This window comes from Mustelus asterias, chromosome 5 (genome assembly GCF_964213995.1).
Source record: "Mustelus asterias chromosome 5, sMusAst1.hap1.1, whole genome shotgun sequence".
Taxonomy (NCBI): Eukaryota; Metazoa; Chordata; class Chondrichthyes; order Carcharhiniformes; family Triakidae; genus Mustelus; species Mustelus asterias.
Window position 1 is genome coordinate 140,697,505 of NC_135805.1, and position 27,428 is coordinate 140,724,932.

At 45.7% G+C, this 27,428-nt stretch overlaps 1 protein-coding gene across 2 annotated transcripts in view; it reads right to left on the reverse strand.

Annotated features, from left to right (window-relative positions):
• Positions 1 to 27,428, reverse strand: part of LOC144493849 (signal-induced proliferation-associated 1-like protein 2) — a 490,731-nt gene that overhangs the window by 21,143 nt on the left and 442,160 nt on the right. For both annotated transcript variants that reach the window (XM_078213418.1, XM_078213417.1), the window contains one exon: positions 12,178 to 12,301. In XM_078213418.1, the coding sequence (XP_078069544.1) occupies positions 12,178 to 12,301 (124 nt within the window). The remainder of the gene's footprint in view (positions 1 to 12,177; positions 12,302 to 27,428) is intronic.

The window sequence follows — 27,428 nt, forward strand, 5'->3', positions numbered from 1 at the left end:
TCCGCAAACTTACTGATCACCCCAGTTACACCTTCTTCCAGATCGTTTATATAAATCACAAACAGCAGAGGTCCCAATACAGAGCCCTGCGGAACACCAGTAGTCACAGGCCTCCAGCCGGAAAAAGAGCCTTACACTACCACCCTCTGTCTTCTGTGACCAAGCCAGTTCTCCACCCATCTAGCCACCTCCCACTTTATCCCATGAGATCCAACCTTTTTCACCAGCCTACCATGAGGGACTTTGTCAAACGCTTTACTAAAGTCCATATAGATGACATCCACGGCCCTTCCCTCGTCAACCATTCTAGTCACTTCTTCAAAAAACTCTACCAGGTTAGTGAGGCATGATCTCCCTCTCACAAAACCATGCTGACTATCATTAATGAGTTTATTCCTTTCTAAATGCGCATACATCCTATCTCTAAGAATCTTCTCCAACAACTTCCCCACCACGGACGTCAAGCTCACCGGCCTATAATTACCCGGGTTATCCTTCCTACCCTTCTTAAATAACAGGACCACATTAGCTATCGTCCAATCCTCTGGGACCTCACCTGTGTCCAGTGGCGAGACAAAGATTTGCGTCAGAGGCCCAGTGATTTCATCTCTCGTCTCCCTGAGCAGCGTTGGATAGATTCCATCAGGCCCTGGGGATTTGTCAGTCTTTATATTCTCTAACAAACCTAACACTTCCTCCCTTGTAATGGAGATTTTCTCCAACGGTTCAACACTCCCCTCCGAGACACTCCCAGTCAACACATCCCTCTCCTTTGTGAATACCAATGCAAAGTATTCATTTAGGATCTCCCCTAATTCTTTGGGCTCCAAGCATAATTCCCCACTTTTGTCCCTGAGAGCTCCGATTTTTTCCCTGACAACCCTTTTGTTCCTAACGTATGAATAAAATGCCTTGGGATTCTCCTTAATCCTGTCTGCCAAGGACATTTCGTGACCCCTTTTTGCCCTTCTAATTCCCCGTTTGAGTTCTTTCCAACAATCAGAACTGAAGAGATCCCAATCAATCCTGTTTATTCTATATTTATTTATAGTGAGTGGAACTTAACGCTGTTTCAGCAAGACCAATGCAAAAGATACACACATTCACAGAGAAACAGTCAAAGTCTCACACATGCAGTCACACTAGTTCAAGATTATATGATTTTGACTATTCTGAAGATTTTATAAATCCCTGCTGGGTGAATACAATTACATTTGACAGGGCTTGCAGTTATTTGGCTGTGTGTGATGCAGAAAAATGCAGAGTGCTTCCAGTCAAAGGGAACACAACTCAGTTCCTTTCCTGGGAACAATAAAAAAAACTACTATAGAAAAACCAGGTTCTGCCAGGCATCCAAGGTCAACAGTTACTCATTACACCATCTGCTCCTACTCTTAAGTTTCCTGATTTGTTTGAAAAGCCTGTCTATGTGACTGCTGCTATAACTGTGGCTGCCCATATTACAAGTTACACTCAAGGCACACCTATTGGTAGTACAAGCCTCAAAGCACCTTGTTTGCTCATTTCATCTCATGCTGCTGAAGCTGGGCCAATTAATCAGGAGGAATAGGATTTAATTTTTTTTTACAGGGAAGTATTGCAAACAGAAATAATGGAAATAAAAGTTGCTGCAAGATTTTAAATGCGTGTGTATGAGTGAAATGATGCTGAAGCTTTTATTTAGAGGAACTTCAGGCTGAAAACATCTAGAGATTATGGCCCTGATTTTACCTGCATGGCCGCCCCGAAATTGGGGCGGGCGAGGCTCACAGAACGGCATTCGCCATTGGCCTCGGGCACGATCTTATGAGCCTCGGGCAGCCATGCATGTAAAATCAGGGCCTATGAATCCACACCACAGGAACATGGAATCCAATATCTTAGCTAAAGTTCCAGCAATGGAGTCTAGATGCAGCAGAGAAAGGAATTAAGCAATAAACCACATCACAATCAGCCATGCTTCAATAACAAAAATTTTACACAACATTTTAGAATGCTCCCCATTTAAACTCACGTGGCAGTGCAAATGAATTATTACATTTGTGCTGTGTTCAACTTTCACCTTCCTGTCAGGGAACACTTCAGCAGTCAAGGGCATTCAGCCTCTGATCTTCGGGTAAGCATTCTCCAAGGTGGCCTTCACGACACACGACAATGCAGAGTCGCTGAGCAGAAACTGATAGCCAAGTTCCGCACACATGAGGACAGCCTTAAACCGGGATCTTGGGTTCATGTCACACTATCTGTAACCCCCACGACTTGCCTGGGCTTGCGAAATCTCACTAACTGTCCTGGTTTGAGACAATTCACACCTCTTTAACCTGTGCTTAACCCTCTCTCCACTCTCACTGGCTGCACCTGTAAAGACTTGATTACCTGTTAAGACTCGCGTTCCAACCATTATCTTGTAATTGAGTTTGTGTCTACATATGCCCCGTTTGTGAACCCAACTCTTCACTCACCTGATGAAGGAGTAGCGCTCGTGCTACCAAATAAACCCATTGGACTTTAACTTGGTGTTGTAAGACTTCTTACTGTGTTTACCCCAGTCCAACGCCGGCATCTCCCTATCATAGTTTAACTTGGGAACTGCTCATCAAAACAGTTTTAATTGGTATGGGGGGTGGTGGTGGGGGGGGGGGGGGGGGGGGGGGAGAGGGGGGGTGTGGGGGCACAGGGAGATGGGGAGGACTTCCCTACACCAGGGAAGGAGCAATTAAAATGTGTACAGTATTTTACCAAACAAATGTAATTTATCTTTGCGATTTGACAAATTCCCACGTTGACTGGTTCATATTTTCACAAAAAAGCGGTTTCCAGTTGTCTATTTCTGAAAAGACTGAATACAGATCTTTCTTAGAACAGTTCTAGTTAATCTTTTTAATTAAGCAGGCCTTAACAGCCTACTGTAGGATCTCAGTAATATCCAGACTGAGGCTGACAAATGTCTGATAAATTCACGTTACATAAATGATAGTTAGTTGGATTAGGGGCTTAATGAGGTATTACTCAGATTCATTTCTCATGGAGCATTTTCAGAGCACAGTTATGACTGAAAATAACAGACTCACCAGCAGCAGCAGTGACCTGGCTGGAGACTGAGCCAATGAGGAGTTAAAATGAGGGAGAGACACTCACCGGTGGCAGTATATCTAGATACATAGTGAGTGCAGTGACTGAGGAGCTAAACTGGAGGTGGTGATGGAAGGGAGACAGCCTAGACATTCTCAGACATTAGCAGACCTGGATGGAGACCAAGTGCAGTGATTGTGGAGTTACAGCAGGGCTGGAGAGCCTCCAGTGAAACCGCCAATAAGAAGCAACATCTGCAAAACAGCTATAGTGATGTCACAACCAGAGAAGGAGCTGATTTGTGAATGGTTGGTGTTCCCAGTTAATAGCCTAGAAAGTAAAGGCATGACTTGGAATCCCAGCCCTGCAGAATACACATCTGGTGCCATGCGAGAAATCTTGAGACACTTCTTGTGGCCTCGGTGACCACATGTGCAGAAACCGAGAGCAGCTCATGGTCTGGGTTTCAGAATTTGAGCAGTGGCTGAAACCAGTACAAAACATGCCCAAGGCTAAAACATTTGTGCATAGCATGTTTCTGGAGATACTCAGTCTGCAGCTTAAAAATGTCAGAGTCATATATGGCGCAGAATGGGCAAATCAGACATTTGAGTAAATTCCAGGTCTCTGTGGAGCAGTCCAGGCAGTCCTATTCTCCTTCAAGTTTATTTCCTTCAAGTTCCTACCCAATTTCCTTTGACCATCTCCAACACTGTTATATATTTAGAAGGTCTGCAAGGTTGCTTAAAAGCTGATCACATAATTTGATGATGTCATTAGGGTATTTCCAGACCACAAGGGTCTGTGGCTATAGACTCTGTATTGTAGGAGTCCACACAGAAGATGAGCACTAAACCAGAGCTCTGAACACACAGTTTCTTTCAGGCCAATGAGCCTACCCGCTGGCAGTGACCTCATCACGTAACTGCTAATTTGAAAGTTGGATGTGATACCTCGTGACACTGCTAGCATCCCGTCCATCTCGAGTTAGGATCAAACAAACCTCATGTTGGCAGACAATCTGCAGCTCCATGCACCTAGGGGCTTGTCTCAGGATGACCCTGATAATGGTAGAAGCTCCTCCATCCCTCTGCCAGTGATAGTCATATCCGAGCAGACCACAACCACTGAGAAGTGCCCAACCATGGCATTGGACACCCTAGCCAGTCAGGATCCACACAGGCCCCAGCCACCAGAGGACCCGCCAAAGTCATCAAGGCTCACGGAGTATCAGAGTCAGCAGCCTGCCTCCAATGCAGTTGCTGGCGAGGAGAAGCACCAAGACATAGCACTCTTAACCGTAAATTTAAATCACTATGATCACAGAAGGGGTTTCATGGGTGATTAATTTCTCATGGCTTGTGTGTGTAACTGTATATGTAAATCTCACAATTTACTCTTAAAATGTTAGATCATGTTTAATGGCCTTAGTGTTTCATGCAATTGTTACAGAGGAAACCTGGGAATTGTGTGTAGCAAATCACTGGGTTACAAAGTTAATTTCAGAGGGAGGGACTTGAGTGGAGGATGGCAGGCGGACCTTATCAGCACAGAGGAGTAAGGTGGCAGTCTGCTTGTCATCATTTGGACTCCTGGTTTTGGAGTGTTACTGGAAGGTCCTCTGAAGCAAGGTCTCCCTGGCTCCCAAAAGCATCCTCAAATCTGGATCTTGTTCATCCTGGGGCTGATCAGGCTCCTTCCCAGAATTAGCTCGGGATTCATCATCTCTGGCCTCTGGAACAACGCTGTCTTCATTCTCCAAAGGTGACAGATTATGTAGGGCACAGCAAGCAGCCAGAGGATATTACAGTGATCTCCCAGAGTGGTCCAGGCAGTGAAACCTCATTTTGAGCAGGCCTATTGTCCTCTCAATGACAAGTTGTGGAGGCATGACTGAGGTTGTAGCTTTCCCCAGCAGGAATCCTAGCGTGCCTGAGTGGTGTGCTAGTGCAATGAAGAGCCTGAATAAATGATACCTGGGAGTGATGTGGGATGTAGGGATCACGGCAGCTTCAAGAATATCTAAGAAAATATTTCATGCTTGTGGTCACACAAAACGTGCATGCTGAGTGAGTGGAACAGCTTTCTATTCATAAAGTACCTGGCTCCCTTGATGGGCATGTGTGCAGTCAATAGCAGCTGGATCGCTACCTGTACACTCTAGCAGCTAGGTATTGGTGCCTTTTCCTTACTCTTGCTACTTGCAAAGTCTGCTGGTGATCCACTCCTTCAGTTCTACCTTTTGGCTCTGAGAGCAGACTCTAGGATTGTGCCTGGAGGCAACTAGCCTCCTCTCCCTTCTGGCTTTCTCTCTTCCTCTTCTGAGGAGGTCTCTCTAGCTGAGTACACAATCCCCATGTTTGACCTGATGCTTGCACAGATTTCATCAATGAAGGGGCCTGTAGAAAGCCTCTGCTTAAATTTAACCGTCCAAGAATTATCTAAATTAACAAAAATATTCCAAAAACAATCAATACATTCACTACCAACTATTTCAAAACTCCTAATTCCACACCTCTCCAAAGTCTGCTGGGCCTTTTATCCCATCCTGGATGTAGAATAATAGAAACACGTGAAGGACACTTGAACAATTGGTCCATGCAGCAAGCGGAAAAGCACATGCATGGGTTACTCAAAATCATGGTCAACTGGAGTTTAAATGGCCTTAATTGTCCCTTTAACTGTCGGCAAGTATGCTTCTGATTTCCGTGTGCACCCACCAACCAAAATATCGCACAACATTTTGCAATGATTCATGACTGCTGTGCACTCACATGGCGAAGGTAAAATTCTGGCCCATGTGCTGGGACCAGAACTGGATACAATACTCTACTTGTGGCCTAACCAAAGCTTTACAACAGTTCAGCATAATTTCCCTACCAATGCCACCTTCAAAAATCGATGCACATGCACCCTCGCATTCCATTTGGAACTGTCATTGTGTCAATGTTCAACACAGAAACAGAAACACAGCATCTGTGGGGACAGAATAGAGCCAACGAAGGGTCATCTAGACTCGAAACATTGGCTCTATTCTCTCCCCGCAGATGCTGTCAGATTTGCTGAGATTTTCCAGCATTTTCTATTTTTGTTTCAGATTCCAGCATCCGCAGTATTTTGCTTTTATATTGTGTCTATGTTGCCTCCCCTATCCCTTCACCTCACACTTACCTATATTGAATTATATCTGCACTTGCCTGCCCGTTCTGCTAGCCTTTCTACATACTGTTGCAGTCGGTTAGTATCATCGTCGCTGCCATTCCTCCAAATTTGGTATCATTGGCAAATTTTGAAATTTTATCCTATATTCCAATATCCAAGTCTCTTGTATATAATGCAAGCACTTGTTATCATCATCCTGTTCTTTCGCTTCAAAAGGTACGAGTTAGAGCAGGAATTAGATACAAAAGAGGCATACGATAAATAGAGGGGATTATGTAAGAAACTGGAAAATATAAAAAATATAGAAAAGGCAGTGATATTCAAGATAAGGCTACGTCTTGGTTGCAATCTCTCCCAGCTCCCATTAATCATTGTTCCAACTGTTCCACCCCCTCTTGTATATAAGCAGATTTTTACCTTTAGTTCTGAAGAAGAGTCATGCAGACTCAAAATATTAATTCTGTTTTCTCTCCCTATGGATGCTGCCAGACCTGCTAGGTTTTTCTGTTTTTGTATGAAAGAATACGGATGATCATAATAAGGGTTAATAGGTAAGGGTTAAATGTAATAGTAATAAAATGTGAAATCATTCGGGGATGATTACATAAATTTAACATGAATAGGTGGGAATAGCAAGAGATGAATAAGTATACTGTCTCAGTCTTTATGGAGAAGGAATAGAGTATATTAATAGTATTGAGGAAGCGGGGGACTGCAGAAGGACTTGGTCAGGCTAGGAGAGTGGGCAAAGAAGTGGCAGATGGAATACAATGTGGAAAAGTGTGAGGTTATGCACTTTGGAAGGAGGAATGGAGGCATAGACTATTTTCTAAATATGGAAATGCTTAGGAAATCAGAAGCACAAAGGGACTTGGGAGTCCTTTTTCAAGATTCTCTTAAAGGTTAACATGCAGGTTCAGTCGGCAGTTAGGAAGGCACATGCAATGTTAGCATTCATGTTGAGAGGACTAGAATACAAGAGCAGGGATGTACCTCTGAGGCTGTATAAGGCTCTGGTCAGACCCCATTTGGAGTATTGTGAGCAGTTTTGGGCCCCGTATCTAAGGAAGGATGTGCTGGCCTTGGAAAGGATCCAGAGGAGGTCACAAGAATGATCCCTGAAATGAAGAGCTTGTCGTATGAGGAACAGTTGAGGACTCTGGGTCTGTACTCGTTGGAGTTTAGAAGGATGAGGGGGGGATCTTATTGAAACTTACAGGATACTGCGAGACCTGGATAGAGTGGACGTGGAGAGGATGTTTCCACTAGTAGGAAAAACTAGAACCAGAGGGCACAACCTCAGGCTAAAGGGACGAAGGGACGATCCTTTAAAACATAGATGAGGAGGAATTTCTTCAGCCAGAGAATAGTGAATCTATGGAACTCTTTGCCACAGAAGGCTGTGGAGGCCAGGTCATTGAATGTCTTTAAGACAGAGATAGATAGGTTCTTGATTAATAAAGGGAAAAGGCAGGAGAATGAGGATGAGAAAAATATCTGCCTTGATTGAATGGCGGAGCAGACTCAATGGGCCAAGTGGTCTAATTCTGCTCCTATGTCTTCTGGTTTTAGGAAGAACTGAGCGTGGAAGTGACACAGCTGGAGATAAATATCGAAAAGATTTTTACATAATTTATTATCTTTGTCATATCAATTTTCCTGATAATACATTGTGCCTTTTATGGTGCAACATCCAACTGCTATAATGTAGTAAATTCCGTTAATCATTGTAAGCAACCACTTGGAGAGACAAGGCTTGATCAGGGATAGTCAGCATGGCTTTGTCAGAGGGAGGTCATGCCTAACAAATTTGATTGAAATTTTTAAGGTGTTGACCAGATGTGTAGATATGGTAGTGCAGTTGATGTAGTTTATATGGTTTTCAGCAAAGACTCTGACAAGGTCCCACATGGGATACTTATAAATAAGGCAAATTACGCATGGGATACTGGGTAATTTGATAAAGTGGATTCAAAATAGGCTCAGCTGGAGGAAACAGAGAGTGATGATGGAAGGCTGCTTTTGTAGCTGGGAGCCAGTGTCCAGTGGTGTACCACAGGGATCTGTGCTGGGTCCCCTATTACTTATCATTTATATAAACAATATAGATGACTATGCAAGGGGGTAGAATTAGTAAATTTGCGGATGACACAAAGATTGGCTGAGTGGTTAACAGTGAGATTGAGTGCCTTGGGCTACACGAAGATATAGACTGAATGGTCAAATGGGCAGATGGAATTTAATCCTGAAAAGTGTGAGGTAATATACTTTGGATGGGTAATTTGACAAGCAAGTATTTAATGAATGACATGACACTAGGAAGTTCTGTAGACCAAAGGGACCTTGACATGTTTGTTCGGAAATCTCTGAAGACGGGAAGGACATGTTAGTAGGGTGGTGAAAAGTACGTATGGGACAATTGCCTTTATCAGTCAAGGCATAGATTACAAAAGCAGGGACGTTATGTTGGACTTGTATAGCACTTTGGTGAGGCAACAGCTGGAGTACTGTGTACAGTTCTGGTCACCACATATAGGAAAGATGTGATTGCATTGGAGGGGGTTCAGAGGAGATTCAGCAGGATGCTGCCTGGAATGGAACATTTAAGATATGAAGAGAGATTGAGTTAACTTTGTTGGAGCAGAGAAGACTAAGGGGCGACCTGATCGAGGTGTACTAGATTATTAGGGACACTGACAGAGTGGATAAGGAGCAGCCGTTCCTCTTAGTTGAAGGGTCAGAGGGGGCACAAAATCAAAGTGAGAGGCAGGAAGTTTAGGAGGGTATGTAAAGAAAAGCTTTTTTACCCAGTGGGTGGTGTCGATCTGGAATGCGCTGCCCTGGAGAGTGGCAGAGACGAGTTGCCTCACATCCTTTAAAAAGTTCCTGGATGTGCACTTGGCACATCATAACATTCAAGGCTATCGGCCAACTGCTGGTAAATGGGATTAGGTGAGAGGTCAGGTGTTTCTCACATGGCAGTGCAGACTTGATGGGCCGCAGGGCCTCTTCTGCACCGTATGATTCTATGATTCAACTATGCATGATTTGCTAACACTATAACACACTTCAGACAACGCATGCTGTTAAATTGAATATCTGTAATGAACTTATAAAAAAGTAGCATAAAAGGGACAATGTCAATTATTCACAAGTGCAAAAATGTCAGCATATAGGGATATCCAGAGCCATAATGTCTGCAGGCACTTAATTGATCTTCCAGCAAAAGGATCCAGGATTCTGTCTCCTAACTGAAGAACAATTAACCTTTGAATGATGCCATCTAATGTTAATTTAGGAATTAGACCTGGTTAGTTTTAACGAGACAGCCAGACCAGCTCTGCCTTCATTCCTAAACCTGTGCCCCTGATTACCCGCAAAGAATGAAAGGTTCAGTTAGTGATTATTTATTCATCTGTCTACATATGAATACACAAAATATGTACAAAGAGTGGGCGTTTTACAAATCATTATAGCACTTCCTAACCAAAAGATACACTTGTATCTTGAAGAAAGTGCAACAAAACTGTGCTGTAACTCAACAAACTCAAGGCACGGAGGTACTGCTGACCCAGTGCTGCATCAGAGAGGTACGATGTGGAGATGCCTGCGTTGGACTGGGGTAAGCACAGTAAGAAGTCTCATAACACCAGGTTAAAGTCCAACAGGTTTATTTGGAAGCACAAGCCACAAGCTTTCGGAGCACTGGCCCTTCATCAGGTGCAAACTCAATTTACAAGATAATGGTTGGAATGCGAGTCTTTACAGGTAATCAAGCCTTAAAGGTACAGACAATGTGAGTGGAGAGAGGGTTAAGCACAGGTTAAAGAGATGTGCATCGTCTCCAGCCAGGACAGTTAGTGAGATTTTGCAAGCCCAGGCAAGTCATGGGGGTTACAGATAGTGTGACATGAACCCAAGATCCCGGTTGAGGCCATCCTCATGTGTGCGGAACTTGGCGATCAGCTTTTGCTCAGCGATTCTGTGTTGTCGTGTGTCATGAAGGCCGCCTTGGAGAACGCTTACCCAAAGATCAGAGGCTGAATGCCCGTGACTGATGAAGTGTTCCCCAACAGGAAGAGAACACTCCTGCCTGGTGATTGTCGATCAGTGTTCATCCATCCGTTGTCGTAGCATCTGCATGGTCTCCCCAATGTACCATGTCTTGGGACATCCTTTCCTGCAACGTATCAGGTAGACAACGTTGGCTGAGTTGCAAGAGTATATACCGTATACCTGGTGGATGGCGTTCTCAGGTGAGATGATGGCATCCGTGTCGATGATCTGGCACGTCTTGCAGAGGTTGTTGTGGCAGGGTTGTGTGGTGTCGTGGTCACTGTTCTCCTGAAGGCTGGGTAGTTTGCTGCGGACAATGGTCTGTTTGAGGTTGTGCGGTCGTTTGAAGGCAAGAAGTGGGATGACCATGCAGATGCTACGACAACGGATGAATGAACACCGCTCGACAATCACCAGGCAGGAGTGTTCTCTTCTTGTTGGGGAACACTTCAGCAGTCACGGGCATCAACCTCTGATCTTTGGGTAACCGTTCTCCAAGGCGGCCTTCACCACACACAACAATGCAGAATCGCTGAGCAGAAACTGATAGCCAAGTTCCGCACACGAGGACAGCCTCAACTGGGATCTTGGGTTCATGTCACACTATCTGTAACCCTCACGACTTGCCTGTGCTTGCAAAATCTCACTAACTGTCCCGGCTGGAGACGATACACATCTCTTTAACCTGTGCTTAACCCTCTCTCCACCCACCTTGTCTGTACCTTTAAGACTTGATTACCTGTAAAGACTCGCATTCCAACCATTATCTTGTAAATTGAGTTTGCACCTGATGAAGGAGCAGCGCTCCGAAAGCTTGTGGCTTGTGCTACCAAATAAACCTGTTGGACTTTAACCTGGTGTTCAGAGAGGTACACCAATGGTCACCACCAGATTGATGCATGGACCCAATCCTGAATCTGGCAACTTGGCCTCCGCTAATGAGCTGCAGCCTACCTGAGCCCAACCCTGGTACCATGGAAAATCAAGGCTTCAATATTAGCCACCTCAAGACCCTCAACCCATGCTTTTGCAGTTTCCTGGCCAAGGTCCTTAAACTGGAATGGTTCAAATTAAGTAACAGATTGGTGAGTACACAAAATAATAACATTTTTACAAAGCACTGTTTACAAACACAGATTTTCATATTTATACAATACAGAAACTTCAATAATTATATACTGAATGTTATTATGCTGCTTTATTGCTGTTTGGTTTCTATTGACTTTTGAGGTCATGTTAATTTTTAAGAGTTTAAATGGTGTTGTTCTGGAAATACTTTGGAAGAGCTGACCTAGAGGCTGATAAACTTTAACTAACTTACTAACAATCTTAAAGTGTGAACAGGTGAAATTATAATTGCACAACCCACTGAAGTCACACATTCAACAATTCAGTCTAAAGAAAAATAACAGGACTCAATTAAAAAAGATATGCATAAAATGATTAAAATTTTGCTCTCTTTCATACTTCCCAGTTCTCCATCAAACATGTAGTCATCATGTTTTTTTGACAATTTTTGTAAGGTCAGAATCTTCATTAGGCATGTTTAACAAAGGGAAAAATGACAAAAGCTGAAAACAATGGGCGAGGGAATGGGGATGCACAAGTATATATAATAAACCAATCGATATACAGAGCACAATTAATAAGATCAGTCAATTCGTAGACACAAGTGAGGGAAAAAAATTGTGAGGAACAAAGGCTAAAAGACTGCAATCCCTTACCCTTTTACGGTACCAGTTTGTACTTCATGAACTGCCGTAGCCATTTCTTTGCTGCCTCACACTGCACACTTGGTAATTTAACTGGAACCATCCTGAGCTATGTGTGCATGTTACATCAAGGTCACTGTGTAGCCTTTGAAAGGAAACCTCAACTCATACCTACCCTGTATCATCAGAGTGATCCTTCCTGTCTGTTTGACCAATGTGCAAAGATAATTCCTCAGCACCCTCCATGCTCTGTGCTGATCGCATATCATTCAGTGTGCAGAAGGAGGTCACTCTCTGATCTGTGGGTGCAGAAATGAAGACGGTTACCACACAGTGCAGAATGTCACATTCAGAGACAAAAGGCTGTGGTGCTACAGCAGTTCAGTCAGGTTCACCAGGAAACCACACAGGTGCCTCACATTCAGCATTATCTTCCCTCATTTGGTTAATGCCGAAGGCAAGTTTGTGACATTCATAATGTATTCAATTCAAATCACTCCCACGACTGAGGTTTTTGCAACATCGCTACAAGGGAAAGCAATAGACATCAAACCCTCAAAAGATCACTTGCTTTTTGACAGTTACATCCAGAGGCTAGCCACGTGTCTACACATATCAAAGGTAACAGACAAATTCATTTTGATTAGTTGTTTCTAATTGGAATGATAGGACATTCTTACCTAGGCCTCCAAAAACCAGCAGAATCCAAACAGACATTTTAGAAGCAACTGCCCTTTTACTTCATCTTAACCAACATGCAAAGGATCACGAAACAGGTACCACATTCACATCGCTGCAACTGTGAAACTACAAGTCACCTCGGTGACAAGTGTGATGGCGAACATATACAAGATCTTCAACAGAGATAAAATCTGATATGAAAATTGAAACAGCTCTTTACTCTTACCCATGCTATCCTCAGGCTCCCAATTACACTCTAGAGCACTCCGCATATACAAGTCAAAGTATGATAGCATTCCCAATAAAGAGCTCAACGACCTTGTAAAAGAAGCCCTGATGATAACTGAATTATACCTAGAGCAGCAATCGCAGAAACAGCAATGGGGTTGCAAGTGCTCTCGCTCCTCTGAAACTTCACCCTGCACTAGCATGGAGGCCCAGATGGTGTCCAGCCCTCTTGTGCTAAATGTTCTTCAATCTTCCTCTCCGACTTCACTAAGTCCTGAGGTCAGGCCTCCAATCAGGAATTCAGCAACTTGGCCTCCGCTGATGAGCTGTAGCCTGGCTGTGCCCAGCCCCATCACCCTGGTGCCATGGAAAAAACAGGGCTCCAATATCAGCCACCTCAAGACCATCAACCCATGCAATTTTCTGGGCAAGGTCCTTAAACTGGAACGGTTCAGATTATGTAACAGATTGGTGAATACACAAAATAATAACATTTTTACAAGTATTTTAAAAACACAGATTTTCATATTTATATGATGTATTATGTCAATCTATAAGTACATGAACTTCAATAATCATATACTGAATGTTATTATGCTGCTTTATTGCTGTTTGCTTTCTATTGACTTCTGGGGTCATGTTAATTTTTAAGAATTAAAATGGTGTTGTTCTGGAAAAAATTTGGAAGAGCTGCCCGAGAAGCTGATAAATCTGAACTAACTTACTAACAATCTTAAAGTGCAAACAGGTGAAAGTATAATTGCACAACCCTTGAACTCACACATTCAACAATGCAGTCTAAAGAAAAATAACAGGACTCACTTAAAAAAATGTTACAGAAAAATGATTAGAGTTTTGCTGTTTTTCATACTTCCTAATTCTCCATCAAACATGTAGTTGTGCTTCTTGAGAATTTTTGTAAGGTCTGATTCTGCATTAGTCATAGCTTGACTTTGGCCCAATTTAGATCAATCTTTTCTAACCATGTAAAGACAAGTCTGTCAACTGTCCATTCGGTTGTACAACTAAGTCAATGTGGCCCTACAATGGAACCACTTCACCAGTGTATGTCTTCAGCACTACTTTTGAAGGTTTCAAAGGATTACGGGGGAGCAGACATTCGCTGGCATTGGTGAGACTGCTGCCCCGATGTCAACTTCCATCATTACTGCCAATCCATTCAACAGTGGAATGACCCAATGCATCAGCAATGGCTAGCACATTCAGTGACAATTCATCATCAGACTGCAGAGCATCTCTTTTCTCTTGATCCTTTTGCAAAGCATGAACACTTTCTTTGTTCTGTTTACATGCTGTTTTGTTCTGCCCTTGTTTATTATTTTTGCTCAGAGCTTACTTTTTTTCCAGCATGCACACTTAATGTGGCTTATTTTTCTACAGCATCTGCAAACAATATCCTTGCACCAGCATTCTGCAGCTGAATGTCCTGTCTTCGCACATCTGTGACATGTTTCAAAACTCTTGGATGTCATTTCAGCCGACATTTTATGTATTTGAGTGTTTGAACTCAGTTGCTGAGCTCCTTTCACAACCAGCTTCATCAAAACGGCAATTTCCATGGCTTTTTTTAAGAGCAAGGTTACTCTGAGTTAGCAGCCATTTCTGTATTGCCTCATTTCTCAGATCACAGACCAGTCTGTTCGGAATTGTGTCATTTAATACACTCACAGTACTCTGCAAGTCTATTTAATACAGCCATGAATTGTGCAATTGATTCCCCCTCGATTACGTTTGTAAAATCTGAAGCGCTCTGCTTTGGCGAATAGTGAGCTTGCAGAATCCCTACGATTTCTTCATATATCTTAGTGCCTGACTTCTCTGGCTGCACTAAATTTCTGGGGACATTTAATGCTTTTTTCCCCCATTACACTCAGTAATGTGGGAACCCTAATATATTCTGCTATTTTGTTCGCTTGCATAAAATAATCAAATTGCCCAGCTTAGGAGTTCCATTGCTCCACATTTCTACTGAAGGATCCCACAGTGCCGAAAACTTCTGCCATTTTCTTTCAATGGAAGAATCTTCGTGTGCAACATGTTTTCAATAATAACCTTATTTTTCCCTTTTAAAACCTGAGCTTCAACCTGCTTTGCAAACAGTTCGAGCTCTATATTCGCTTTTGCAATCCTTCTTTAATCACCTTGCAGGTGATCATTACTCATGTCCACCAAGCCCCGTCTGTTTCAAGCACTTGGAGAGCTTTTCTTTAAAGTTCTTTTTCGGAGTGGGGGGGGGGGGGGGGGGGGGGGGGGGCAGGGGGCCGAGGGGGGGGGAGCTGAGGGGCCGGGGGGGGCGAGGGAGGGGGGGTGGGGGGCGGCCCGAGGGGGGGACCCGGGGGGCCAGAGGGTGGGGGGGCGCCGAGAGGGGGTGGGGGGGGCTGAGGGGAGCGAGGATGGGGGGGGGGGGGGGGGGGCGAGGAGGTGGGCGGGGCCGGGCTGAGGTGGAGGCCGAGGGGGGGGGGGGGGGGGGGGGCCGAGGGGGGAGGGCCGAGGGCGGGGGGGGGGGGGGGGGGGGGGGAGGGCACCAGAGGCCCGAGGGTGGGGGGAGGGCACCAGAGCCCCGAGGGTGGGGGGAGGGCACCAGAGGCCCGAGGGTGGGGGGAGGGCACCAGAGGCCCGAGGGTGGGGGTGGGGGGGGCACCGGAGGCCCGAGGGTTGGGGGGGGACACCAGTGGCCCGAGGGTGGGGGGGAACCAGAGGCCCGAGGGGGGGGTGGGTGAACCAGAGGCCCGAGGGGGGGGTGGGGGGGGGCACCAGACGCCCAAGGGTGGGGGGGGGGGGGTGGGGAAACCAGAGGCCCGAGGAGGGGGGGGCGGGGGGGGAGACCAGAGGCCTGAGGGGGGGGGGGGACACCAGAGGCCCGAGGGTGGGGGGAGGGCACCAGAGGCCCGAGGGTGGGGGGGGGGGGGGGGGTGGGGGGTGGGGGAACCAGAGGCATGAGGGGGCGGGGGGAACCAGAGGCCTGAGGGGGCGGGCGGCACCGAAGGCCCGAGGGGGGGGGGGGGGGGTGGGGCACTGGAGGCCCGAGGGGGGGGGGGGGTGCCGGGGGAACCGGAGGCCCGAGGGGGGGGGGCGGCACCGGAGGCCCGAGGGGGGGGGGGGGGTTGGGGCACCGGAGGCCCGAGGGTTGGGGGGGGCACCAGAGGCCCGGGGGGGGGGGGGGGGGGGGCGGAGGCACCAGAGGCCAGAGTGGGGGTGGGGGGGTGGCACCGTAGGCCCAAGGGTGGGGCGGAGGGGGGGGGCACCAGAGATCCCAGGAAGAAGGGGGAAATCAAAGATCTGGCCGGAGGGGCAATCAGAGGTCCGAGGGTGGGGGGTGGGGGCACCAGAAGTTAAGCATTTCCATTAGCTCAGTTGATTATTTTCTATTTCTTGTCATGTCACTTTAATGATCTGTACTTGGATTCCAAATATTTTTGCACCTCCGTTGTTTCTAGCTTTTGAGCATTTAGAAAGCAGTCTGTTCTATCACGTTTAGATCTAAAGTGGATGACCTTCAGGAAATTAATTCAGGAGTTGTATTCAATGACAGTGAATAGGAAGCTTTACTAAGCTCTGATATTTTTAATTCATTCATGGGGCATGGGTGTCGCTGGCTGGCCAGCATTTATTGCTCATCCCAAGTTGCCCAAAGGCAGTTGACAGTCAACCACATTGTTGTGGGTCTGGAGTCACACATAGGCCAGACCAAGTAATGATGGCCAATTTCCTTCCCTAAGGGACATTAGTGAACGAGATGGTTTTTTCCAACAATTGACAATGGTTCCAAGGTCATTCCATATATTTTTGTTGGATTCAAATTTCACCATCTGTGGTGGTGGGATTTGAACCTGGGTCCCCAGAACATTAGCTGAGTTTCTGGATTAATATCTAGTGATAATACCACTCGCCATCACCTCCCCATTATTCTGAATTATTGAGGAATTTATCTAGTGTCTCTTTACGCAGCACTTTGCATGAAGATGTTATATTCAAACTCAGTTGTGTTTATGTGGAATTGCAGATATAAACCCCACAGTCCTGACACATACCAACAGACACAAACATATTTTAATATTTGTAGGTAAAGATAATTACCAGGATGATTAAAATAAATATATTTCTACAGAATGTATTCAAAACTGTGAAGACTTTTTATGGAATGAAATCCAATGTGAAGAGGAATTTAGGATGAACACATCATAAAAATGCTTCAACTAGCTGTAAACTGGCTGTGTTAATCCAGTTTTCTTTTAAATAGAAGGATTTCTCCTTAGTCAATCTTTGATACGGTAAGAGAAATAGAATAGCAAAATGATTAATCACAAATTAAAACTGCAGCTTAATGCACAGAATGACAAAGAAGGGGTTAGATGTCACATTTCACAAAGCTATGCCTGTGAGAGGAGATGATAGAGTAACTACAAAATATGCGAAATAATGTAGGGATTAGGAGAGATTATTTTCAACGCAACATGCAAGGGATGAGATTGCAGAGCCTTTTGCTTTGATCTTTGGGTCCTCACTGTCCACGGGGATAGTGCCAGAGGACTGGAGAGTGGCGAATGTTGTTCCTCTGTTCAAGAAAGGAAATAGGAATGACCCTGGTAATTATAGGCCGGTTAGTCTTACTTCGGTGGTCGGTAAGTTAATGGAAAAGGTCCTGAGGGATAGGATTTATGACCATTTGGAAAGATGCAAGTTAATCCGTGATAGTCAGCATGGATTCGTGAAGGGTAAGTCTTGCCTCACAAATTTGATTGAATTCTTTGAGGAGGTAACTAAATGTGTAGATGAAGGTGGAGCAGTTGATGTCGTATACATGGATTTTAGTAAGGCGTTTGATAAGGTTCCCCATGGTAGGCTCATGAAGAAAGTAAGGAGGTGTGGGATAGAGGGAAATTTGGCCGATTGGATAAGTAACTGGCTATCTCATAGAAGACAGAGGGTGGTGGTGGATGGAAAATTTTCAGGCTGGAGACCAGTTACCAGCGGTGTACCACAGGGATCAGTGCTGGGTCCTCTGCTATTTGTGATTTTTATCAATGAGGAGGGGGATGAAGGGTGGGTCAGTAAATTTGCTGATGACACCAAGATTGGTGGAGTAGTGGGTGAGGTGGAGGGCTGTTGTAGGCTGCAAAGAGACATTGACATTGCAGAGCTGGGCCGAAAAGTGGCAGATGGATTTTAACACTGATAAGTGCGAGGTGATTCATTTTGGTAGGACAAATTTGAATGCGGATTACAGGGTCAACGGCAGGGTTCTGAGGAATGTGGAGGAACAGAGAGATCTTGGGGTTCATATCCACAGATCTCTGAAGGTTGCCACTCAAGTGGATAGAGCCGTGAAGAAGGCCTATAGTGTGTTAGCATTTATTAACAGGGGGTTTGAGTTTAAGAGCCGTGGGGTTATGCTGCAACTGTACAGGACCTTGGTGAGACCACATTTGGAATATTGTGTGCAGTTCTGGTCACCTCACTATAAGGAGGATGTGGAAGCATTGGAAAGAGTGCAAAGGAGATTTACCAGGATGCTGCCTGGTTTGGAGGGTAGGTCTTATGAGGAAAGGTTGAGGGAGCTAGGGCTTTTCTCTTTAGAGCGGAGGAGGATGAGAGGCGACTTAATAGAGGTTTATAAGATGATGAGGGGGATAGATAGAGTGGACATTCAGAGACTATTTCCTCGGGTGGATGTAGCTGTTACTAGGGGGCATAACTATAAGGCTCATGATGGGAGATATAGGAGGGATGTCCGAGGTAGGTTCTTTACTCAGAGTGGTTGGGGTGTGGAATGGACTGCCTGCTGTGATAGTGAAGTTGGACACTTTAGGAACTTTCAAGCGGTTATTGGATAGGCACATGGAGCATACCAGAATGATAGGGAGTGGGATCGCTTGATCTTGGTTTCAGACAAAGCTCGGCACAACATCGAGGGCCGAAGGGCCTGTACTGTGCTGTACTGTTCAATGTTCTATGCAATAGCTTTGATAGGACTAAAGAATGAAGTAACTGACCATCAAACACAGCCATCACCACATCAAACATTCAGTTCCTTGTCAGACACTTGCATCTCTTCAGAAAGAAAACAATAGTTTGATATTTTGTATCAATGTAAATAAACTAGTTTAAAGGTTGCATTTGTTAGCCTCGGGCTATTTCCAATGTCAGTGTTAGGTGGATTGTTTTAAACATGATTAAATTCATTTTAATATTCATTGAAAGAAGGCATCCATCCTTGGTGTGCAGTTAATAATACTTCTCAGTGAGCAGAAGTGAATTGATGCTTTCTCTGTTGAATATAACAGTTTATAACAGTATATCTGGTTCGTGGTTGTTTACACATTCCCAAGAACAATAGACTAAAAAGGACGGTATCTATATCCCCTGGGAGTCCTGAACTGAGTTCATGTTTCAACAAATGAAATCAAGCAGAAAATTTCACACCACATTAGGCAGAAATTTCATTTCTTTTAACCTTCATGACAGATATGACATCATGGAAAAGATATGTAACACTAACATTTTCTGAAAAAAACATTTGGTAAAGGGATGTTGGCATCGTTATGTCAGCATTTATTGCCCAACCTTAGTTGTCCAAGATGATGAGCTGTCATCTTGAAAAACTGCAGTTCATGTGGCAAAGGTACACCCATGGTACTGTTGTGAGGAATTCCAGGTTTTGACCCATTGATGAATGGTAAGTTATTTCTAAGTCAAGAAGGTATGACATGGGAGAGTATTTGGAGATGGTGGTGTTCCTATGCACTTGGTGCCCATGTCCTTCTAAGTGATAGAAGTGATGGTAGATTGTGGCATGGTGGCACAGTGGTTAGCACTGCTGCCTCACAGCTCCAGAGACCTGGGTTCAATTCCTGGCTTGAGCCACTGTCTGTCTGGAGTTTGCAGATTCTTCACATGTCTGTGTGGGTTTCCTCCGGGTGCTCCGGTTTCCTCCCACAGGCCAAAGATGTGCAGGTTAGGTTGATTGGCTGTGCTAAATTGTCCCTTAGTGTCCTGGGATGCATAGAGGGATTAGAGGTTCGAGGGATTAGCGGGGTAAATATGTGGGGTGATGGGGATAGAACATGGGTAGGATTGCTGTCAGTGCAGACTCAATGGGCCGAATGGCCTCCTTCTGCACTATAGGGTTTCTATGATTTCTATCGTTCAAACCGCAGGCATAGTGCACCAGTGGTGAATGGAATGGTGGTGGATGGGATGCCAATCAATTTTTAAAAATTCATTCATGGGATGTGGGCATTACTGGCTGGGCCAGCATTTATTGCCCATTCCTATTTTCCCTTGAAAAAGTGGTGGTGAGCCATCTTCTTGAACCACTGCAGTCTACACCCACAGTGCTGTTAGGGAGGGAATTCCAGGATTTAGACCCAACGACAGTGAAGGAATGGCAATATATTTCCAAATCAGGAGTGAGTGACTTTGAGGGGAACTTTTAGATGCTGGTATTTCCATGTGTCTGCTGACCTTATCCTTCCAGAAGTCGTGCCTGCTGACCCTATCCTTCCAGAAGTTGTTCCAGCAAAGCACAACCCCAGCTTCGACACCATAACCTTGTAGCTAAAATCCTTGACCCCCTAGGACCATTGTGGCACTTCATTAAGGACCCTTGTATCCTTCCAAAAGTGAGGTGACCAGAATACACTACTGTTGTTGTGGCCTAACCAGAGCTTTTATCATGGTTCAGTATAATTTCCCCGCTTTCATACTCAATGCTTGTATTTATGAAGCCCAAGAGTCCATGTGCTTTGCTATCTACACTCTCATGTCCTACCACTTTCAAAGATCTCTGCACATGAACCTCCTGGTCCTCCTGTCCCTACGCCCTCTTTAGAACTGTCATTAGGTGGAAATTAAGACTCTTCTGGAGGAAGGCTGGGAGCTGCTTAAGAAGCATACCGGAACAGGAAGGTGCAGAATGAATTAAATATAGTGTGCAAAGTGTTGTGTACAGCCTTCCAGCCTGGAGGCCATTTGAGCCCTTAATGGCCATTAAAGACCTCATCTAACGATGACCTTGAAACCACTGTTGATTTACATATAGTAAGTAGTCTCACAACACCAGGTTTATTTGGTAGCATGAGCTTTCGGAGAGCTGCTCCTTCATCAGGCGAGTGCACTCCGAAAGCTCATGCTACCAAATAAACCTGTTGGGACTTTAACCTGGTGTTGTGAGACTACTTACTGTGCCCACCCCAGTCCAACGCCGGCATCATGATTTACATATAAACCCATCTGGTTCACTAATGTCCTTGCTGTTCTTACCTGGTCTGACCAAACATGACTCCAGACACTCAGCAATGTGATTGACTCTTAAATGCCCTCTGAAAGAGTTTAGCGAGTCACTCAGTTGTATTCAACTACTACAAATGGAACAAAAAGGAACAAAACTGGATAGATCACCCGGCATCGACCTAGGCACCATAAATGACAACAGCATACCCAGCCCCAACGACCCTGCAAACCCCTCCTTACTAACATCTGGGGGCTTGTGCCAAAATTGGGTGAGCTGTATCACAGACGAGTCAAGCAACAGTCATACTCACGGAATCATACCTTATAGATAATGTCCCAGACACCACCATTCCTGGGTATGTCCCATGTCACTGGCAGGACAGACCCAACAGAGGTGGTAGCACAGTGCTGTACAATTGGGAGGGAGTTGTCCTGGGAATCCTGAACATCGACCCTGGACTGCATGAAGTCTCAAAGCACCATGTCAAACATGGATAGGGAAAGCTGCTGATTACCACGGACCGTCCCCCTCAGCTGATAAATCAGTCCTCCTCCATGTTGAACACCACTTGCAGGAAGCACTGAGGATGGCAAGGGAGCAGAAAGTATTCTGAGGGGGACTTCAATGCTCATCACCAAGAATGGCTTAGTAGCACCATCACAGAATGAGCTGGCCGGGTCCTAAAGGACAAAGCTACTAGGCTGGGACTGCGCAGGTGGTAAGAGAAAAAAAGAGGGAAAAGCATACTTAATCTCATCCTGACCAACCTGCCTGCCGCAGATGCATTTGCCCACGACAGTATCGGTAGGGGTGACCACTGCAAAGTCCTTGTGGCGACAAAGTCGCTTCACATTAAGGATGGCCTCCATCATATTGTGTGGCACGATCATCAAGCTAAATGAGATAGACTTCAAGCAGATCTAGCAACACAAGACTGGGCATCCTGTGAGCCATCAGCAGCAAGAGTTTTAACAACAGGTTAAAGTCCAACAGGTTTATTTGGTAGCAAATGCCATTAGCTTTCGGAGCGCTGCTCCTTCATCAGATGGAGTGGATATCTGCTCTCAAACAAGGCATACAGAGACACAAAATCAAGTTACAGAATACTGATTAGAATGCGAATCTCTACAGCCAACCAGGTCTTAAAGATACAGACAATGTGAGTGGAGGGAGCATTAAGCACAGGTTAAAGAGATGTGTATTGTCTCCAGACAGGACAGCCAGAGAGATTCTGCAAGTCCAGGAGGAGACCATTGTCCGCAGCAAACTACCCAGCCTTCAGAAGAACAGTGACCATGACACCACACAACCCTGCCACAGCAACCTCTGCAAGACGTGCCGGATCATCGACATGGATGCCATCATCTCACATGAGAACACCATCTACCAGGTACACGGTACCTACTCTTGCAACTCGGCCAACGTTGTCTACCCGATACGCTGCAGGAAAGGATGTCCCGAGGCATGGTACATTGGGGAAATCATGCAGATGCTACGACAACGGATGAATGAACACCGCTCGACAATCGCCAGGCAAGACTGTTCTCTTCCTGTGGGGGAGCACTTCAGCGGTCACGGGCATTCAGCCTCTGACCTTCGGGTAAGCATTCTCCAAGGCGGCCTTCACGACACACAACAGCGTAGAGTCGCTGAGCAGAAACTGATAGCCAAGTTCCGCACACATGAGGACGGCCTAAACCGGGATCTTAGGTTCATGTCACACTATCAGTAACCCCCACAGCTTGCCTCCTGGACTTGCAGAATCTCACTGGCTGTTCTGTCTGGAGACAATACACATCTCTTTAACCTGTGCTTCATGCTCCCTCCACTCACATTGTCTGTATCTTTAAGACCTGGTTGGCTGTAGAGATTCGCATTCTAATCAGTGTTCTGTAACTTGATTTTGTGTCTCTGTGCACTGTTTGAGAGCAGATATCCACTCCATCTGACAAAGGATCAACGCTCCGAAAGCTAATGGCATTTGCTACCAAATAAACCTGTTGGACTTTAACCTGGTGTTGTTAAAACTCTTACTGTGTTTACCCCAGTCCAACGCCGGCATCTCCACATCATGACGGCCATCAGCAGCACAGAACTGTACTCAACCAGAGACTGTAACTTCATGGCCCGGCATATCCCCATTCTACCATTGCCACCAAGCCAGGGGATCAACCCTGGTTCAATGAAGTGCGCAAGAGGGCATGCCAGGAACAACACAAGGCTTACCTAAAAATGAGGTGTAAACCTGGTGAAGCTACAGACCAGGACTACTTGCATGCAAAATAGCATGAGCAGCAAGTAATATGCAGAGCTAAGCAATCCCACAACCAATGGATCAGATCCAAGCTCTACAGTCCTGCCACATCCAGCCGTGAATGGTGGTGGGCAGTTAAACAACTCACTAGGGGAGAAGACTCCACAAATATCCCCATCCTCAATGATGGAGCAGCCCAGCATATCAGTGCAAAAGATAAGGTTGAAGAATTTGCAAAAATCTTCAGCTGGAAGTGCTGGGTGGATGATTCATCTCAGTCTCCTCTGGTGGACCTCAGTATCACAGATGTCAGTCTTCAGCCAATTCGATTCACTCTACATATCAAGAAATGACTGACGACATTGGATCCTACAAAGGCTATGGCTTTGATGACTACACAATGTTCAGTACCATTCGCTGCTCCTCAAATACTCAACCAGTCCATGTCCAAATGCGGCAAGACCTGTCAATATTCAGGCTTGGGCTCACAAGTGGCAAGGAATATTCGCGCCACACAAGTGCCAGGCAATAATCATCTCCAACAAGATAGGATCTAAAATCACCCCTTGACATTCAATGGCATTACCATCACTGAATCCCCCACTGTCAAAATCCTGGGGATTACCATTGACCGGAAACTGAACTGGACTTGCCATATAAATACTGTGGCTACCAGAACAAGACAAAGGCTAGGAATCCTATAAGACCATAAGACCTAGGAGCAGAATTAGGCCACTCGGCCCATCAATCTGCTCTGCCTTTCAATCATGGCTGATTTTTCTCTCATCCCCATTCTCTTGCCTTTTCCCCATAACCCCTGGTCCCCTTATTAATCAAGAACCTATCTATCTCTGTCATAAAGACACTCAATGACCTGGCCTCCACAGCCTTCTGCGGCAAAGAGTTCCACAGATTCACCACTCTCTGGCTGAAGAAATTCCTCCTCATCCATGTTTTAAAGGATCGTCCCTTTAGCCTGAGGTTGTGCCCTCTGTTTCTAGTTTTTCCTACTAATGGAAACATCCTCTCCATGTCCACTCTATCCAGGTCTCGCAGTATCCTGCAACTTTCAGTAAGATCCCCCCTCATCCTCCTAAACTCCAACGAGTACAGACCCAGAGTCCTCAACTGTTCGTCATACGACAAGCTCTTCATTCCAGGGATCATTCTTGTGAACCTCCTCTGAACCCTTTCCAAGGCCAGCACATCCATCCTTAGATACGGGGCCCAAAACTGCTCACAATACTCCAAATGGAATCTGACAAGAGCCTTATACAGCTTCAGAAGTACATTCCTGCTCTAGAAAATAATCTATGCCTCCATTCCTCCTTCCAAAGTGCATAAACTCACACTTTTCCACATTGTATTCCATCTTCTTTGCCCACTCTCCTAACCTGTCCAAGTCCTTCTGCAGCCCCCCTGCTTCCTCAATACTACCTGTCCCTCTACATATCTTTGGATCATCTGCAAACTTAGCAACAGTGCCTTCAGTTCCTTCCTCCAAATCCTGTGGCAAGTAACTCACATCCTGACTTCCCAAAGTCTGTCCACTGCCTACAAGGCACAAGTCAGAAGTGTGAAGGAATAATCTCCACTTGTCTGGATGAATGCAGCTTCAACAACACTCAAGAAACGTGACACCATTCAAGACAAAGCAGCCCACTTAATTGCTATTCCTTCCACAAACATTCAATACCTCCAGCACGGACAAACAGTGGCAGCTGTTTGCACCATCTACAAGATGCACTGAAGGAACTCAACAAGATTCCTTAGCACCAAACTCACTACCAATACCATTTAGAAGGATAAGTGCAGCAGATACCTGGGAACCTGGGTTCCACTCCAAATCACTCACCGTTCTGACCTGGAAATATATCACTTTTCCTTCGCTGTCACTGGGTCAAAATCCCTACCTAACAGCACTGTGGGTGTACTTACACCTCAGAGATTACAGCGGTTGAAAGAGGCAGCTCTCCACCTTCTGAAGGACAGCTAGGTATGGGGAATAAATGCTGGTCCAGCCTGAGACGCCCACATACTGTGATATGAATTAACAAAGAAATGCTGTTGGTATTCTACGTGCAGTGGATGGGGGCCACCCTTTGTGGGTGTACTGCCAGGTAAAACTTGGTTGGTATGGCTGCAAAGAACAAAGAACAATACAGCACAGGAACAGGCCCTTCGGCCCTCCAAGCTCCCGCCGCTCCCTGGTCCAAACTAGACCATTCTTTTGTATCCCTCCATTCCCACTCCGTTCATATGGCTGTCTAGATAAGTCTCAAACGTTCCCAGTGTGTCCGCCTCCATCACCTTGCCTGGCAGCGCATTCCAGGCCCCCACCACCCTCTGTGTAAAATATGTCCTTCTGATATCTGTGTTAAACCTCCCCCCCTTCACCTTGAACCTATGACCCCTCGTGAACGTCACCACCGACCTGGGGAAAAGCTTCCCACCGTTCACCCTATCTATGCCTTTCATAATTTTATACACCTCTATTAAGTCTCCCCTCATCCTCCGTCTTTCCAGGGAGAACAACCCCAGTTTACCCAATCTCTCCTCATAACTAAGCTCCTCCATACCAGGTAACATCCTGGTAAACCTCCTCTAAACTCTCTCCAAAGCCTCCACGTCCTTCTGGTAGTGTGGCGACCAGAACTGGACGCAGTATTCCAGATGCGGCCGAACCAACGTTCTATACATCTGCAACATCAGACCCCAACTTTTATACTCTATGCCCCGTCCTATAAAGGCAAGCATGCCATATGCCTTCTTCACCACCTTCTCCACCTGTGACGTCACTTTCAAGGATCTGTGGACTTGCACACCCAGGTCCCTCTGCGTATCTACACCCTTTATGGTTCTGCCATTTATCATATAGCTCCTCCCTACATTATTTCTACCAAAATGCATCATTTCGCATTTATCAGGATTGAACTCCATCTGCCATTTCTTTGCCCAAATTTCCAGCCTATCTATATCCTTCTGTAGCTTCTGACAATGCTCCTCACTATCTGCAAGTCCTGCCAATTTTGTGTCGTCCGCAAACTTACTGATCACCCCAGTTACACCTTCTTCCAGATCATTTATATAAATCACAAACAGCAGAGGTCCCAATACAGAGCCTGGTTGAGTTCTTTGAAAATGTGACCAAACACATTGACGAAGGAAGAGCGGTGGATGTGGTCTATATGGACTTCAGCAAGGCGTTCGATAAGGTCCCCCATGCAAGACTTCTTGAGAAAGTGAGAGGGCATGGGATCCAAGGGGCTGTTGCCTTGTGGATCCAGAACTGGCTTGCCTGCAGAAGGCAGAGAGTGGCTGTGGAGGGGTCTTTCTCTGCATGGCGGTCAGTGACCAGTGGAGTGCCCCAGGGATCTGTTCTGGGACCCTTGCTGTTTGTCATTTTCATAAATGACCTGGATGAGGAAGTGGAGGGATGGGTTGGTAAGTTTGCTGACGACACCAAGGTAGGTGGTGTTGTGGATAGTTTGGAGGGATGTCAGAAGTTGCAGCGAGACATAGATAGAATGCAAGACTGGGCGGAGAAGTGGCAGATGGACTTCAACCCGGATAAGTGTGTGGTGATCCATTTTGGCAGATCCAATGGGATGAAGCAGCAATATAATATGAAGGGTACCATTCTTAGCAGTGTAGAGGATCAGAAGGACCTTGGGGTCCGGGTCCATAGGACTCTTAAATCGGCCTCGCAGGTGGAGGATGCGGTCAAGAAGGCGTACGGCGTACTGGCCTTCATTAATCGAGGGATTGAGTTTAGGACTCGGGAGATAATGCTGCAGCTTTATAGGACCCTGGTTAGACCCCACTTGGAGTACTGCGCGCAGTTCTGGTCACCTCATTACAGGAAAGATGTTGAAGCCATCGAAAGGGTGCAGAGGAGATTTACAAGGATGTTGCCTGGATTGGGGGGCATGCCTTATGAGGATAGGTTGAGGGAGCTTGGTCTCTTCTCCTTGGAGAGACGAAGGATGAGAGGTGACCTGATAGAGGT